Source organism: Peromyscus maniculatus, chromosome 20, assembly GCF_049852395.1.
Source record: "Peromyscus maniculatus bairdii isolate BWxNUB_F1_BW_parent chromosome 20, HU_Pman_BW_mat_3.1, whole genome shotgun sequence".
NCBI lineage: Eukaryota > Metazoa > Chordata > Mammalia > Rodentia > Cricetidae > Peromyscus > Peromyscus maniculatus.
In genome coordinates, this window is record NC_134871.1 from 8,951,576 (window position 1) to 8,969,178 (window position 17,603).

The following is a 17,603-nucleotide window of genomic DNA, read 5'->3' on the forward strand; positions in this document are numbered from 1 at the left end:
CCAATAGCCGACATTTGTTTGTTTTTATTCTTATTGTCTCTTTAAACACTGACTAGACAATGTAGCCCATCACCAACCAGTAAGTATTTCATTTGGCTCTTCATTTTCTCGTTTTTTAGTTTTCCTTTTTGTGACTGTGTCATAAGATTGAACTTGGTCTCAAGATTAATTCTTTTTCAGTCAGGGTGCTGAAGTCAACGGCACAAGTCTTGTTTTCCTTGCTGCTTAGATACTTGCTGTCCTTGATCAGGTTATTGCAATTCTCTACCCTGTATTTGAGACACTAATGGTTAAGGACCAAAGGATCGTGTCTTTTTGTTTGTTTTTCGAGACAGTGTTTCTCTGTGTGTAGCCTTGGCTGTCCTGGATCTTGCTCTATAGATCAGGCTGACCTCGAACTCACAGAGGTCCACCTGCCTCTGCTTCCCAAGTGTTGGGATTAAAGGCTTGTGACACCACTACCTGACTGACTGACCATATCTTTTTTTTTAATCTATGAGGTTCTTTCCAGATACATAGAAAACTTTAGAGACCACTTTGTCCAAACTCCTTATTTACAAGATGACAACATTAAGATTTAGAATTGTTAAATGCTGTGTTCAACACACACTAAGGATGGACACAGACCTCCAGAGTCTTCATTGTAGCACACACAACACTGGGGGTGGTGGTGGCCTTTACTCAAGAAGTGATACAATAATCCTTTGCTTTTCCATCCCAAGTAGAGGAGGATGACTCTTCCACTACAGTCATTTTGGTGGGGGAATCTTGCATCTTTGTGTTTATATACAGGTCTCAATCACAATGTACCTTAATATTTATTTCATGAATGAGTATATCCTCTCTATAGACCTCAAAATCTAGTACATGATTATATAAACAAGAATATTTCTTTTTTACTATAGCATTTTATTAATTCTTAACTCTTGGATAATTTCTTATATTTTGATGGTATTAACTCTCCACCCTCTTCCCAACTTCTCCCAGATCCACCCCTCTTTCCCCACCTGTCCAACATCATGTCTTTTTTATTTTTTTAACCCACCTACCAAGTCCACTCGATGCTGCCCATGTACTCATGGATGTGAGGCCATCCGGCATGGTTGACCGACCAGAGTTCACAACCTCAGAGAGAATTGACTCTCTCCCTTAGAAGCCATCAGCTGTCAGTAGCTCCTCAGTTAGGAGTGGAGGCTGGCCAGCGCCACCCCCAGCCCATGCTAGACTATTAATTGGCTTGATCTTGTAAAACTAACATTTTCCTAAACTCGTTCTATGAGCCAGAAACTGTTTTAAAGCACTTTCCAAACATTATCTCTTTGAAACCTTCCAATAAACTTATGAATAGATACTGCTAGCAGCGTTTTGCAGAGGCATCGGAAGATAGGTAAGTCTCATAGCCAATGCTTATAGGAATTGGGATTCAAACCCAGGCATTCTGCCCTCCAGGCTGGTGTCTTTGATTCTCTAGAGTTGTTCAAGTACCCCATGAAGCAAGGGGGTTAAAAGGTGAGCATTCTTAGTTTGACATGTGTTCTGTTACTTTGTATTTCTTCACTGACGTCAGGAGTCGGTTTGTCAGAATCCAAATTTGTGGGGTGATAACCGCACACACAAAATAAAACAGCTTTCAGGTAGGGAGGAATAAGGTAACATGAATGGGCTGAGGCATTGGCTTTTTTTAAATATGTAAGTTAGGAAAGAATTCAAAACATGTAGTTAACATTATTTTGTTCAGATACAACAGATTTCTAAGGCTAAAGGATTAAATTCCTTAAGTGATTAACCTGGCTTTGTTCAGTCTATTTCTATTTCATTTATAGAATATAATAAGCAGGGCCACATTTATTCAGTGCCATTGGAACATGTTTACAGCAGGACTTATGTTACAGTAAGCATGGTTTTCTAGTCTCGGGGGACATCTCCAGATGGAGAGGTTTCTAGAGTGGTGTCAAATCCTGAGAGGACAGCCACGTTGAGCTAGTGGGATGGGTGGCGATGGCAGACACAGAAAGAGGCCTTGTAGCCCTAGTCATTGACCCTGCTTCTGAGGATTTATCTTTCTCCCAGCCCTCTTGCTGATGTTCTCCTGACGAGTCAAGGTTCAAATGGCCCACCCAATAATTTTCCTTACCACGATGAAACTAGTGTTACTTTGGATTCATCATGAATTTGCCTCTCTGGCCTGATCTTAGAGCAGAAGAACATTTTGTGTTCCTTGTTGGGACAAAATAAGTGACTCTTTCTTAAGTCAAAATATTGCTTAGCTTGCAAGCGTCCTAACAGCATTCAGCCCAGGATGCCATCCTGCGTTAGCCAAGAGCTTCTAATGCTACTGCCAGGCCTAGGGCAATTATGTTCAGCCGGGGAATGGTAACTTAAACACAAAAGCCTTTGTGGATGAAGATTATAACCCTTTTGTTAGTCTCATAATTATATGTGCCTGCCCTTGACAGATTTTTATAAAGCTAGAAGAAAATGTCAAGAGTACCTTCACTAACCCATTATTTTATAGAGAAGGAACTTGAAGTTTGAGGTTACATAATGTTTTCAAAGTCATAGCTATTTGGAGGCAGATAGTTATCTAAATGGGATCATTGATAAAATATGACTTATTTTTAGTTTTGAAAATAATTTTTTTTAACACCTGCTATACGTTAGGCACACTGGGTGGGCCCTTCCCTTGCTTTATTTCACTGCACTCCACAACTCCGTGTGCGACGTTCTTTGTTGTTATCATTATCATTCTGATGGACAAACTGAGGTTCAGAGAGGGTTGGAGGCTTTGAGGTCCGCAGAAGTCACATTGCCAGCCAGAGATGGATGCCGGAAGCCATCTGCCACAGCAAAGGGCCTGACCCATTTAACAACACTGGTTTTTAAAGCCAGGGTCCTTCCCGCCTGCAGCACCGTTTCTGATCAGCAAGATAGGTTCTTCACTTTGGTCATGAATCAGAGTTTCCAGTCCAGTCATTCATAGAAGGGGTTGAGCAATAAACTAGGTTGGGGGTGGAAATGAAAGTTTAAACACTAATCCCAAAGAGGGCCCTTCATCGCATTGAAGTGGAAACAGATGGTGGGAACGAGAGGGAGCGTTGGCCTGGGTGTTCAGAGCTTGGGGTGTGGGTTTGTGAAAATGCAACCTAAGGATTTGCTTTGTTTTCGCACCCTTACAGGACTATCCCTCATGAGCGGAGAATCCTAACCATCCTCCAGTGGCTTTCACTACCAGACAATGAGAGGTATCTGTCCCCATTTGTCCTTTTCTCTTTTCAGCACATGTTCATTCTGGGCTGGTGCTGGACAAAACGTTAGATGGACTGTGACATAGAATTACAGTCAAGGATTGATGTTATTAAAAGTTGTGTTGTTATTAAGCATTATTTCCTTTAGAAGTTTTGAGTTACTGGGGACCATTTAATTATGTGGATTACTCCAGCTGTTAATCTTGGTGACTTCAGTAGACCTGAATCGAGATTTTGGCTTTGATAACAGGATTGATCAGCAGTAACTCAAGGATTGGAAGGCATTAAGGCCGAGTGTTCCCCTGAATATAGTCAGCTTTTTCAGTCCCACAGATTACATGGCCTGTGGTGACGATTCCTGGATTCTGCTACTGAAGGATCAGAATCTCCAGTGATGTTCGGGTTTTTTTCATTGTGACGTTTAGTCTTTTGAAGTGGTACTTGCAGTTACCACACTGGGAAGTGGTGTAGAGGTATAGAGTGATGGTTCAACAAGTCATGGAAAGTAAAAATTTTCCATGGTAATACTAATAGTGGGTGGGAGACTAACTAAGCTAGAAGGATTTTGTTTGTAAATTAAATTTTTTAGGTTAACATTCACAGCGATGGGTTTCATTATGACATTTGCATATATATGTGTTACAATGTTTTGCTTCCTCTTATTTCCTTCCTACTGCCTTCTTGTGTACCCCTGACCCCCTTGGAGGTTTTGTTTTAAACGTGTGATATGGAGTTCTCTGTGTAGCCTGGGGTTGACTCTGGTTCTAATTTTCCCACAGGCCTTCAGTTTATGCTTTCTATTCTGAGCAGCCCGATTTCTCTGGACACAAATATGGCCCTTTTGGCCCTGAGGTTAGTAATTTATCATCTGCCTGAGGAAAACCCATGTTGCTGGGCCACCTAATGTCCAAAACTTTATTTCAGAATTTGTGCAAAGTCTGGGAGTTTTCAAATCTACAAGGCATATACAAGGTCAAATAATTTCAATACTCAAAACTTAAAAAAAACCTTAAATGTACTTGTTTCTCTTACAGGAACTTCATTTCAGATTGCTTTGGTATAAAAACATGTCTTAAACATGATGCTATGTGAAATGTTGGGGGGGGGGGTGTTCCAGCCTTGAAGGTATTAGTGGAACAAGGTGAAGGTTTGGCCAGCAATGGGCTAGGACAGAAGGAATCTATGAAACCTCTGGTATACAGGACATCACAACTGAATTTTAACGCCTTTCAAATAGTTACACAGTTCACAGAGGGGAAGTTCTTTTGCCAGCCCAGTAGCCTTAGCATGTGTGATTAACCTGACATGTAGCCTAGTAGAGATACATTTAATGGGTTATTTGTACATAGATGTTCCTACTGTGAAACCATGAGTACCCCCCAAAGGTAAAATGAGTTCTTAAATGAGAGAGATTCTCCACTTGAGGCTTGTGGCTAGTGGAGCTGATAACACCCTGGTCACACTTAGCCATCCTAATAGGAGACAATCTGCTTGGAGAGCATAGTTCACTATAAGTTCACGATCAGGAAATGGTTGACTATTATTGTGTTTTATTCATTTGAGATGAAATGCTTTCTAGCATTTCAGTGTAGATCATTTGAAATACAATCAAGTCTACAAGTCAAAATTCTAAAACATTTTAAATATTTTCCATTCCCCCTGCCCCACATGGGGCACAGAGGTTACAACAACAGTGTGAAACTTGATTTGAGCTGAGAAAATTATTTCAAAAAGTGTTTGTTGATGGGCACTGTCTCCAATTCTCTGGAAGCCGGTGATGGCACAATTGCTCTAACTAAATTCACTGTGTTCAGCACACAGATATGTTAGAGATGCAGATCAATGTATCTTGATTTAAGCAGTTTTGAACGAATTTCTCTGTGTCTAAACAAAGGCAGTAAATACCAAGAAGCCATGAGGATTTCTGAATCCTTTAACATCAATTCAGTGTTTGATGAATGTTTTTAAGCACTAGAAACTAATAGCTTTCTGAAACCATTCATAGTTGGTCTTGAATCACGGAAGTCCTATAAATCGGAGGCTCTTTTATTCTTTTGATGTTCAAGCGTTATTGCAGGATCATGAAACACAAATGATAAAACAAGATAAACATCTGCATACATGAAACACAAAAAAGCAAGGATGGCTGTTTTATCTTTGGGAAGACTTTCCTTGATATTAATCTAAAATGAACTAAAGGGACTAGATTTTATTAAAATGTCAAAAAAAAAATCCATCCCACTAAACACCTAACTAGTTCCATGTGCTCTATTAAAAAATCCAGCATTGTCTGAGTAATATCCTTTAAAAGAAGAAAACAGGAGCTGATATGGATATGGCCATTCTTTTGAAAGTTGAGTCTGGTACTTAAAGAGGTTTGCGGCTTAAATAAGTTCCTTCCTTGGTAAGTGGAGGATTTGTGTTAGACTCACAGACCATGAAACTTCTTCCCACAGAACCATCCAACCTTCCTTGGGATGAGCAACGCCACCTATTAATAACTGTGTTCAGATTATAGGAAACACCATCTGTGTGGCAAGAGCTGGCTCTTAACAATACACGTGGATTATAACACGTTTGCTACCTTAAATCACATGGCTTAGCAGTCAGTATTCTTTTCCAGGGATGTCTCTGGGTTTGTGATATATGTGGTTTCATTACAGCTACCTCGTGAAAGTAGATGTATTTTGAGTAAGAAACAACCTGGTTGTTTTGAAGTGCTGAGCAATGACTAAATAAAGCAAGTGTCAAATGCTTTAACTTGGTATAATGATGGTTTTTATGTCCATAATTGCTTATAAACATATAAGCCTTCCCCCCACATAGTATTTTTGAATTAAGAGTTGTAAGTATTCTTATTATGTTCTTTTCAGTATTAACATTGCTTGTAGCTGGAGTTTTCTTCCCTATCTGCTGGGTAAACATTATTAATTGTATACCTTAGAGTATATGATAGCCTGACCACATTCTTCTCATAAAGAAAAGGACATTTTCAGATTTTTGACTATTTTCCATATGGTTCTAAGTACCTTCTACTGAAATCAAGACAAAATGGTTTTGTGCTTTTAAAATAGGACCAAAGCAAGCCAGTGAAACCTTCCTTGTGTCATAAATTTGATAGGTTTACATACCTGTTTATCATAAACATATTTATATACACCCATGTATCACCGTAGATCTTAAGTATGCATGAGAGCACTACACACACTAGGCGAAAGGTGGTTTTTAAAATGCATACCATTTTACAAGTAATAAGAAAAAAAATTTGCATTTGGAGTGAATCTAAACAGCAAAAGAGTTATATGGCACAGTAAGATGAATTCAATTGCAGTTTGTGGTTTATTTGCTTAATATTTGAGTACACTTGTTTTTCAGGGTGAGTCTCAAAAGCTATTAACTGAGATGGCCAAACACGGGGCTAACAGTTTCAAGAAATGGTGTACTGCTCCTGGTTTCATAGTGTAATGGTGAATGTTCAAAATATGCTTGCTTTTGATTATTGGCACAATCTTTTTTCTCTTTGACCTCTGCTTTCTCTGTGACCTCTTGTTCGGCTGCTCTTCTGGGCCTAGAGGCAGAGCTTTGGCTGGCTGGTCCCTACCTTCAGATGGTAAAGAATCCTTCTGAAAAACAGGGAAGATTGCGCCCCCCCCCCATCCTCTGAATAACCTCAGGCTAAAACTTCTAAATTCAGGCTGAAGTATGGCTGGTCAGTGAAAACTTAGCTTTCATCTACCTCTAACATGTGAAGAAAGAGAAACATGCCTTTGTAATCCCTGGATGAAACCTCAGTTTGCTTAAACTCCGTTTCTTCCGCTCTTCTAACCTGCTGCAATCGGAAGGGTTCTCTTTGGGCGTCTTTGGAATGTTGGAGTCCTTTGCAAATGGCCTAGAGTTCGATGGGCAGATTTGAGCACTTGCGGAATGTACTCGGTGACTATGACATGGAAACCCCCCCCCCCCCCCCCCCCGCTCTTCTCATGGAGATTTGCCTAAACTAGAAGCATTAAAACCAAAGCAAACCGAACCAAAGTCTACGGGGCTGTGACTTTTGATTGCTCTGCCGGAGAGAGAGGATGAGACAGAGAGAGAAGTGCTCTTGCAGCCGCTTGCCCTGGGAACAGAGCAACCGCATGGCAGATGTTCTCCTTGGCGGCACTAACCCTGTTCCTCTTCCTGCCCCTGCCTGCATCCCAATGCCTCTTGGAACAGTCCTGCCAAGAGATAAGGTAGCTAGGTAGCCAGCAGGACCTGCTGCTTTAATTCACCTTTGCACCATCAGCAAATCAGGGGCTGGTTTTCTCCAGCACTGGGGGCTTTTCCTTAGATGTTACTGCTCTCTGGAATTCCAAACAATGCTTAGAGAACCACTGCTGCCTTAGACAGGGAGCCGGCTTCCCATAGCAAGAGTCTGAGTGGAGGCTTTCTTCATCTCTCTAACTTGGTGAAGAAATCTCAGGGACTTTTGATAGCTCTCATTTTTCAAAGAGGATTTCTAGGCACACAGTTCCTGGGTTCCTCTTTGTGGCTGAAAGTCCTGATGTGTATGCATTCATTCAGGACCAATGGGGACTGTTTATTATTTCTGTTTTATTTTGTCCTTGGTTAAACAAGTGCAAGCTGAGAGCCCTCTAATGTATTTGGTGGTATGATCAGATAGATATCCCTCAGTTGCTGAATTCGAACCACCTACATGAACCTCATGCTCAGATGACTTGAAGTGACCAAGTGACTTTGACTTTGCTTGGTTATACACTAGTATATCATGCACAGAGAGCTTTCTATAACCAAGGGACAGTCTATCCCCAGCTCAGGAATCATGGCATTTGCCTAATATTACTTTCAGATGTATCCATACATGGGCTTCTCAGCCAAAAGCACCCACATGACTAGATCCTCTGAAATCATATCCTGCTATCAGCAATGAAGTTATGACCACATTGAGACCCAGGTCAGTGGCTTCTCTCTATAGAGGGCCCTGAATCACCCCTCATTCCAATGTGTTCTCCCTTAAGGAGAACTTAGTTTTTCTAACTCAGACTCTGCTGACCCCAGATTGGGAGAGTATGAGCTTTACTATCTGGCCCAGAGGGACAGACGACTTCTGAGTACAGACATCTCTATCCGCCAGCACAGGAGAGTAGTTATGGCTCACCTCTTACTCCGGCTAAAAGACCTAAGAGGAAAGTTGCCCCTAAGAGGAGACAGGAAAGACCAATTGCTCCTCCAAAGAAAAGAAGAAGAAAATTACATAGAATGGATCATTATGCAGCGGAAACTCGTCAGGACAAAGTAAGTTTATCCACTGTTCCAAACCTCTGTGGCGGGCAGGTCTGTCTCGAAGGCTGCCTTTGGTGACTTGGTTTGAAAATTAGTCTGGGTAAGGTTTAGGAAACCTGGTGCATTGTCTTTGGCTTTGAGTTGAGGGCCATCTGGTCCTTTAGGGGTTAACAGTGATGTGAAAACATCTTGAACTCTCCTTACAACAGAAAAAAAAAAAAAGGAGTCTTTTATCTTCTTTCAAGTTAGCTGACTCCACACGGATGTTGCCATTTAAGTTTGTAGGGCTGTTGTTTGTGTTTAGAAAAAAAAAAGTCACCATGATTTGTGGTGCTGCCTCTTGAGAAGACTCAAGGGTGTGTCTTTTAAAACAGTATAGATTAGAACTCAATGAAATGCTGACTTACATGAGTGGTGTGTCCTCTCTGAGGCCAGCAGAGGTCTTTGTGGATGAAGGAATAGTTGAAACAACCAGAAAGAGAAAATGATGGGCAGATAGAGCTGCATGTTTTTCTCAGGAGCATAGTAACAGGATTTACTTTTAGCCTTTACATTCAAAAGAATCTTTGCTTATTCACTTCCTTAAAACTTTCAAATTCCTTTGAGGCATATTCTTCTTTATGAACCCGATTGCTAAGAAGTAGGTTCTGGATTTTACCTGAATTGTCCCATTGAATAAAGGAAAATAACTCGGCGCCAAGGATAGACATGTGTTATGCATTTCGTGTTTTTATGTCTAGACATGGATCTTGGAGGACAGTGTGTGTTTCTCAGACAAATACCACTTAGTCTCACATCTGTTAGTCCCTTCAAGTTTTGTGGCACATCTCATTCTGCAAATTTCAGTTGTGATTTGGAATGCTGATGCCTGTCATGAAAAAAAAAAAAAGGCCTCCACCTCGTTTCATGAATGAAAGGATACAAGGAAAGGACTTGAATCATCCAAGTAGATTCAAATGGCAGATGCCGTAATGTATTTGATTGGAAGTGATGCTCAGGTCTTTTGTTTGCATCTTGTTTATCTTGAATGTTTGTTACCTAAGCTGTGAAATCCATCTAAACTACTGTGCAATGTCTGATAGGAGGTTTCTTAAAAGTCTGTCCATTGCATTGTCAGATGAGTCTAGGGAGGTAATCCTGTGTATGCGTGGGCGCTCAGGACTCCTGTTGAAGCTACAGCGAGAGACGGTGGATTAAGTTTCTTTGGCTTTGGAAATGGTCCTCAGAGTAGAATTAGAAGTTTGTATTTCATCAGTCTAAACAGAACAAATTCTGTGGTTCATTTTTGTTTGTTAGGATTCTTGTTGATTTTTATTTAATCTGTTTGAGAAGAAGGAAGTTGAGAAGCAGTAGCCTGTCCTTAAGACAGCTTTATTTGCAGGCAATTGGTTGCTCTCTGAGGTTGGCAGTTAGGGTCTTTGGAATAAGTGATGAATCCTATTCTACTAATAATGTTCTAATTCATTTCCCAGGAGGAGGTGATGGTTTTAACTTCTAAATCTAATGCTTTTGATTCCCTCCGCTGCTCTCTCTCTCTCTCTCTCTCTCTCTTTTTGACATAGTTCAAAGTCTGGAGATTTTTATATAGAGAACAAGGGTTTTCCACTCTCCGTCTGACTTTCTATTCACTCTTAAAACTCTTGGATTTAAAGAATGCACGTACATTTTAGAAAAGCCATTTTGTGCCACAAAAAGAATTTGCCTCAGCAATTTGTGATATTTCACGTCAAAATATTTAAAAATGGATGGAATAAGGAGAGCTTTTTATTTATTTCCTCAAAAAAAGGAAAATGGTGGGAAAATATTCCCTAGACAAAACTCTGCCTCTGGGCCGGAAGTTTTTTTTTTTTTTTTTTTTCCAGAACGTTCTAGGGGTAGAAGACCTATGGAAAATAAAAGATAAAAATACGTAAATAAATATGTGAGGACTAACTTGCTTTTTGCAGATGACAAATCCTCTGAGGGAGATTGACAAAACTGTGGGGCAATTAATGGACGGATTGAAGCAACTCAAGCTGCACCGGTGTGTGAATGTTATCTTTGTTGGAGACCATGGTAAGGCTTCATTTTCTTCCTCGCTATTAAGATAAAAGTTTTGCAGGGTGGTGGTGGTGCAGGCCTTTCATCCCAGCACTCAGGAGGGAGGCAGATGCAGGCGGATCTCTGTGAGTTTGAGGCCACCTTGGTCTACAGAATGTATTCTAGGACAGCCAGGCTATAGAGAGTAACCCTGTCTTAAACTAACTAACTAACTAACCAACCAACCAACTAACTAACTAACTAACTAACTAACAAATAAATCATAGAAGGTTTCTAGGGTGTTGAGAAAAGGAATTGCTGCTCTCAGAATCTAAAGTTCTGTTCTTAACTTCTTTTTCTTTGCTTCAGAATAGGGAAAGAAATTAGGTCATGATGCAAAAGTTGGAGAGATCCAGGGATTTCTGCATCCTCATGTTCTTTGTAGGAGAGACCTTTCTACAAAACTCTGTCTCCTATTACAGTGTTGCAGACAACTGACCCATGATATTAATGACTTCCTCTGTGACTTCCACATAGCATGTGACAGTCTCCTGCCTCTGTGAACCTCATCTCCAACAGGAGCCCAGAGAGTCTGTGTGGTTAAAATGGTAATTGTAAGTGTTTGAAGGAGGCAGAGATATAGGGGTCTTGTCAAAGATATGACATGTAAGTCAGAAGGTTTCCTGGAGTTCTCAGAGAAAATTCAAGGCCCAAATCAAGGCCTCAACAGACAAGACCATTAAAAGAGGAAGAAGTAGTGTTGGAAGTGGCCTGCTCTCCCTCTTTTCTTTCTTTACACACACACACACACACACACACACACACACACACACACACACACACACACACACACACATTCAGCCCTTCCCTTAACTCCTTCCAGATCCAACCCAACCTCCCCACCTCTTCCCATCCTTACGTCTTTTTTTTTTTTTTTTTTTAAATAAGCCACTAAGTGCAATTTGTGCTACCCATATCTTCATGACTGCGGGGCCATCTGTCGGAACATGGTAAACTTAGCAGGGGACACATCCTTAAGGAAAACTGACCCTCCCTCCCCTAGGACTCATCAATTGTCGCAGCTCTTCAGTTAGAAAGGGGGCTCATGACCCCTTCTCCACTCATCACGGAATGTTGACTGCCTTGATCTTGTCCAGGCAACCACAGGTGCTATGAGTTCATGAGGGCAGTGGTCTTATCACATCCAGAAGACACTGTTTCTCTCTTGCCCTAGGTCTAATCTCTAGCTCTTGTGCTTTTTCACCCTGCCTTCTGCAATGGTCGTTGAGCCTCCGGGAAAGGCTTGTGATAACAGATGTTCCATTTAGGGCTGAGCACTCCACAGACACTGACTTTCTGCATCTTTTTTTTTTTTCCTTTTTTTCAAATCAGGGTTTCTCTGTGCAGTTTTGGTGCCTGTCCTGGATCTCGCTCTGTAGACCAGGCTGGCCTGGAACTCACAGAGATCCACCTGGCTCTGCCTCCTGAGTGCTGGGATTAAAGGCGTGCACCATCACCGCCCGGCAACTTTCTGCATTTTGACACATTGTGAGTTTCCTGCATTCACTGTTGCCCATTGCACAAAGAAAATACCCTGGTGAGATCTGAAAGCTATATTAATCTATGGATACAGAAATACAAGTTTAGAGGGCAGCTGGATACTATGTCCACTTAGATAAGTAATAATAGTAGGTTTAATAAGTAAGAAGGGCTTGTAAGCTCATCGGCTGTGTATTCTTGACCAATTTTACAGTACCAGTCATGTGCTTCTTCCTGTAGAGCAGACTTGAAATCCAAGCAGAGAGTGATTGATTGTCTTCCTAACATTCATACCACTATTACATCCCTGGGGCTTTTTACCACACTGGCCAGTGTAGTTTACAGGGTTCACAGCTAAGTAAGACTGTTGATGAATATTTAGCCCAGCAGCCTACATAGCACCTTCCAATACTCTGAAATCTAGCTAGCAGGCAGGGAGCTTCATATCAGCACCAACTTGATTTTCAGAGAGCATGTTTAATCATAGACATGCAGACGCGGTTCTAGAGAGTGCCACCTATGTTCTGAAACTATCAAACTGTGAACTATAATAATGACCTTGGAATTTGAGGCCATTGCCATCTAGTAGAGAGTAAAAAAACAAACAAACAAAGAAACAAACAAACAACAAACAAATCAAAATTGATTGACTTCTCGGCGTTTCTGTTAATAGTAGTTTGTGAATTTCCTTAGTTATATTTTGGCCCCTGAAATTTTATTTCCAGAGCATTCTAGAAGATCTGAGGAACTGGGCAAGGGGTGGAGTTTGCGGACTCTAACTTGCTTCCCTGAGTGGATTAAATGATACCCTCTGCAAGATCATTCTCATCTCGTTTGGCTTAGTGGAAAGCTGCAAACAGGGTGGAAATTGGAGCATGTGACACTCTAATTCAATTTAAGTTGCCCAGAAGTGTGGAGAACATTTGCTCACATGTTGGAGGCAGATATCTAAGAAGTGGATGGTCCCAGTGAGTCACATGTCGGAGCACCATAAAGGTCATGGGCAGAGTAAAACCCTTTCTCAATGTGCAGATTGCTAAAATGAAGGGATCCATTGGTTCTGGAAAGCAAGGGCACCTCTCTTTTGAAAGGTATCTTGCCTAAAGTTTCAGGCAGGCCCTGGACTTTGGCAGAATGAATTTCTATGGCACTGAGATTACACCATGACTCTTGTGCACTCTGTATGGCATCTGCCTCTGCAAATCTCAGCTCCCTCATCTGTAGAAAGAAAGCACAGACTTCACACAGGGGAAATCAGTCTGGAGGGAATGGGAGGAGATTCTAGAGAAACCCTAGGCACATGCGTCTGATGCTTTCTGCAGCCTAGGGAGATTGCTCAGCATTGGAACTACAGAAGTGACTATTGAAATGTAACTAGAGTCTTCCCATCTTTCATTTATTTGCAATTGGAGATTTTCCCCATTCTGGGGTACCATTTTACTAGAACACATAGCTATTCATTATTTTAACTTTTTCATCCTGAAAGCTTCAATGTTAAAAGAATAGACATGCTGGGCAGAGGTGGCACATGCCAGCACTCAGGAGGCAGAGGCAGGAGGATCTCTGTGAGTTTGAGGCCAGCATGGTTGGTCTATAAAGAGAGTTCCAGGACAGCCAAGACTACACAGAGAAACCCCGTCTCAGGAAAAAAATGAAAGAAAGGAAATTTTTTTTTTAACAAAACACAACATGATTGTGATATGTTAAAATATGTTTTATTCCTTCTTCGTACTAATTGATATTAAAAACTAAAAAAGAGCCAGTGAGATGGTTCAGTGACTAAAGGTGCTTGCCAGGTGCACCTGATAATGACCTGAGTTCGTTCCCTGGAATCTGTGGAAAAGTGCAAAGAGAGAACTGACTCCATCAAGCTGTCCTCTGACCTCCACATGTACACTGTAGCACCCCTTGTGATGAATACACACAACAATAATAAAAAGAATTTTAGAAGGAAAAGGAGATAGATCCGGGATCTCCAAAAGTGATAATATGAATTGTACCAGATCTGGATCATTCTGGATTACATTTCTTTGCTCTAAACTCTTAAGAACCTTCCTAGAATCATTTATTTTCCCCCATGGGGAACATTAGTATGCTAGATTGTAGAAAGTAGTTCAATGGTCTCCCTTGATCCAAGAAGAATGTGTTCTATGACTCCTAGAATGGTTGCAGTTAACACTTAACCCTGTAAGTCTGCCTTTTCTGATACACTTGTAATTATAAGATCTAATTTATAAATTAGACAAAGTAAGAAATTAACAACAATCACTAGCGATAAAACACACCGATCAGGAGAGTATGCTGTAAAAAGTTATCTGAATATGATCTCTCTTAGGTACTGTGTAGATACATTGGCTAAAAGGATGACTTACGTCTTAAGCAAAATGGAACAGAATGGTTAGCAGTCAATTTCACTATGCTATTTAGAAGGGCAATTTAAAATTTGTAAGTTATTTGTTTTTAGGAATTTTCCATTTATATGTTTTGGATTGTTACTTACCACAGATAACTAGAAGTTCAGAGAGTCACACCATAGGTGCGTGGGCTGACAACCAGCTGTACTGTAAACTTTCATTGTGCTGGGTCAACTTTCGAATTCTAAAAAAAGTCAATAAAGATCCCTATGAGTTTTAGATCTGCAGAGCTGCAAGAGTATAATCTTAAGATTTAAATTACTTTTCAAAATATTGAAAATTCCCCTAGAAGGCAGAAAACAAATTTGAAGGCAAGAAGAAATATCGGTTAGTTAAAAAAAAAATCCCTCACTAGACCTTTTCTGTGTAGTAGATGTTAACGTCCTGTTGTAATTACATTGTTTACCACTTGTTTTTACACATTATTTTGTTTGTTGGTTTGGGTGGTCATTTGAACTGACTTTGTTTTTCTTTTGCTCATTTCTTGTTGCCATTATTGTTTGTCAGTAAACACCCAAGGCCACCAGTGAAGATAGAGTGAGGAGTCGTGACTCTATCCTTAAGATAGGGGATGTACTAGAAGGAAAAAGAACAGGAAATGGCATTGTTTAAATATGTTTGTATCTTTCTCTCTCTCTCTCTCTCTCTCTCTCTCTCTCTCTCTCTCTCTCTCTCTCTGTGTGTGTGTGTGTGTGTGTATGCGCACTCATGTGCACACGCGTGCGTGTGCACATGCTGCAGAGACCTGAAGTGTAGATACCCCTGGAGCTGGAGTTACAGGCAGTTGTAATCTGCCTGATGTGAGTTCTAAGAGTTGACCTTGGATACCCTTCAAGAACTGTACGTGCTTTTAACCACCGAGCCATCTTTCCAGCCCTAGAAGTGACATTTTGCAAAAGACAAGTATAAGTGCATATTCCAATCATTCATACCACCCTCTCTCTTATCCTGCTGGAAACAGATTGAAGCAATAGGGTCTGCTTTTTCTGTTTGTTTATTTTTTTTATTATGAATGATAAATAATTTATTGTGGTATTAATAGCTCCCAACATTTTGATTTCTAGAAATGTTTAATATCTTTTCTGTTTAGTATTGCTTGAAGGTTATAAATACTTTCTGGTATAAAAATCGTTTATAGTATATTAAGAAGAACAGCTGAAATATGATTATAAAGAACCTTATTCATGTGAAACTTCCCCTTTGACCTACCTATCTGAGGACCACATATTCCTTACTGCCTTCCTGACCTTATCTGTGTCCCCATGTTCATACAGGGACCTCGGATTCACACAGTCAGTTACACTCATCCCCGCCACATGCCGTTGGCCTCCATTTTTAGGCAGGCATGTAGACTTTCACTGCGCACCCTACCCATCTTTTTGATCAAAGACCTCCCTTCTCAAGATAGAGGCCGTGAACACATGCTGGAAACTCCACCAACCCCCGTGACCTGCCTGAGAGCCATGTGCCTGCCTTCCAGTCCCCCTTCTACCCCCTTCATTGGGTAGAGGTCCTAGACTTGCAGTTCCTACTCCACAAGCTCAATAGGGTCTATTTTTAATGAATGAATGCTTTTCATAACAACTGTCAATAGCTTGTGTTTTTCAAACACTCTTATGTTTATTTGCTTATTTATTGTGTGTGTGTGTGTGTGTGTGTGTGTGTGTGTGTGTGTGTGTGTGTGTGAGAGAGAGAGAGAGAGAGAGAGAAAGAGAGAGAGAGAGAGAGAGAGAGAGAGAGAGAGGTGTAGCACTCATGTAGAAGTCAGAATGTAATTATGTCATTTGTGGGAGTCCGTTATTTCCTTGTACCATAATGGGCTTCAAGAATCAAACTCAGGTAGTCAGGCTTGGGGACAAGCACCTTTACCCACTGAGTTATCTCCCTGGCCCTCAAACATGGCTTCTGGCCTTGCTGTTCTTGCTCAATAACTCAAAATAATAATTGAGGTGAAACATTTTCCTCCTCCTGCCTATGAGAGGGTATGGTTAAATGAACATCTGGAGAAAGATGTCACATCAAAACCATCTTAAAGGTGAAGTTTCCTCTTATTAGGTTACTATAATCTAATTAAAGAAGTATTAGAATGCCAACTTCAGTGTCGGGGTGAATGTTTTAGGATTTTTCCCTAATATTGTCTAACAGTACTTGTGTGTATGTGTGCTTCTCTATCCCCATAGGAATGGAAGACGTGACATGTGACAGAACTGAGTTCTTGAGCAATTATCTGACCAACGTGGATGATATCACTTTAGTGCCTGGAACTTTAGGAAGAATTCGATCCAAATTTAGCAATAATCCTAAGTGTAAGTTGGTTCTTCAAATATTTAGTTCAACTAATAATCAATGGGAAAGGTAAGACTTGTCCTCTGAAGCTAGAGAAATCCTAGTTGGGCAAGAAAGCCTCGTTGGGCTTCAGTTTTTTCTCATCTGATGGTAGGGACTTGTTATCTATGAGGACTCTTGTGGACACTAACTGATGTGGATTGTTTATAGTGGTTCCTGGCATAAAGCGTCATTGACTGAACATTTGCTCTTGTTTTTATCATCTGGAAATTGCACTCAATTTGAAGCATGTTTACACCATCAATTTATAGGGGAGAATTTTCTGGTTTCAAGGGCAGGCTGGTCCCTTTGTTGAAGGTAGAGTCCCAGGGTTGACAGAACCAACAGTGGTACCCTCAAAGTTCCCCAGTACCTCCTGGCTCTTTCCTTTGGTCAAAGTGATATACAGAATTCATGAAAGGAAAAATACTACATTCTTAGAGACTGTGAACTATTCTGAAAAATTAGAAATTGAAAAAGAAAAACCCTGGAAGAATTATGAGATTTTTAACTTTTTTAGCATGCTGAGGATGTGATATGCCACTAACGCAAACTTTTACTTTGTTTTGCTGCCATCTAGATTTTGAAAACCACATGGATCCTCTTTTTAATTCTTTAATTTTTTTTCATTGTATATATTAATTGTACATGGCACTATGTCACATAAGGGCATTTTCCTATGAGCATATATTGTATGTTTCTAAATACATATAGTTTTACTTCAGACATGCTACCTTTGAATAGAACCTTCAGAATAATAAACCGTTGACACCAAGCTCAA

General features: G+C 40.5%; 1 protein-coding gene across 10 annotated transcripts in view; it reads left to right on the forward strand.

The window, feature by feature from the left end:
- Positions 1–17,603, forward strand: part of Enpp2 (ectonucleotide pyrophosphatase/phosphodiesterase 2) — a 113,725-nt gene that overhangs the window by 64,368 nt on the left and 31,754 nt on the right. For 8 of the 10 annotated variants that reach the window (XM_076555773.1, XM_076555769.1, XM_076555772.1 and 5 more), the window contains exons 10-13: positions 3,177–3,242; positions 4,025–4,097; positions 10,472–10,580; positions 16,678–16,803. In XM_076555773.1, the coding sequence (XP_076411888.1) occupies positions 3,177–3,242; positions 4,025–4,097; positions 10,472–10,580; positions 16,678–16,803 (374 nt within the window). Of the gene's footprint in view, positions 1–3,176; positions 3,243–4,024; positions 4,098–8,381; positions 8,538–10,471; positions 10,581–16,677; positions 16,804–17,603 lie in introns of all 10 variants that reach the window. The other 2 variants (XM_042265488.2, XM_042265489.2) reach the window with 1 other exon arrangement.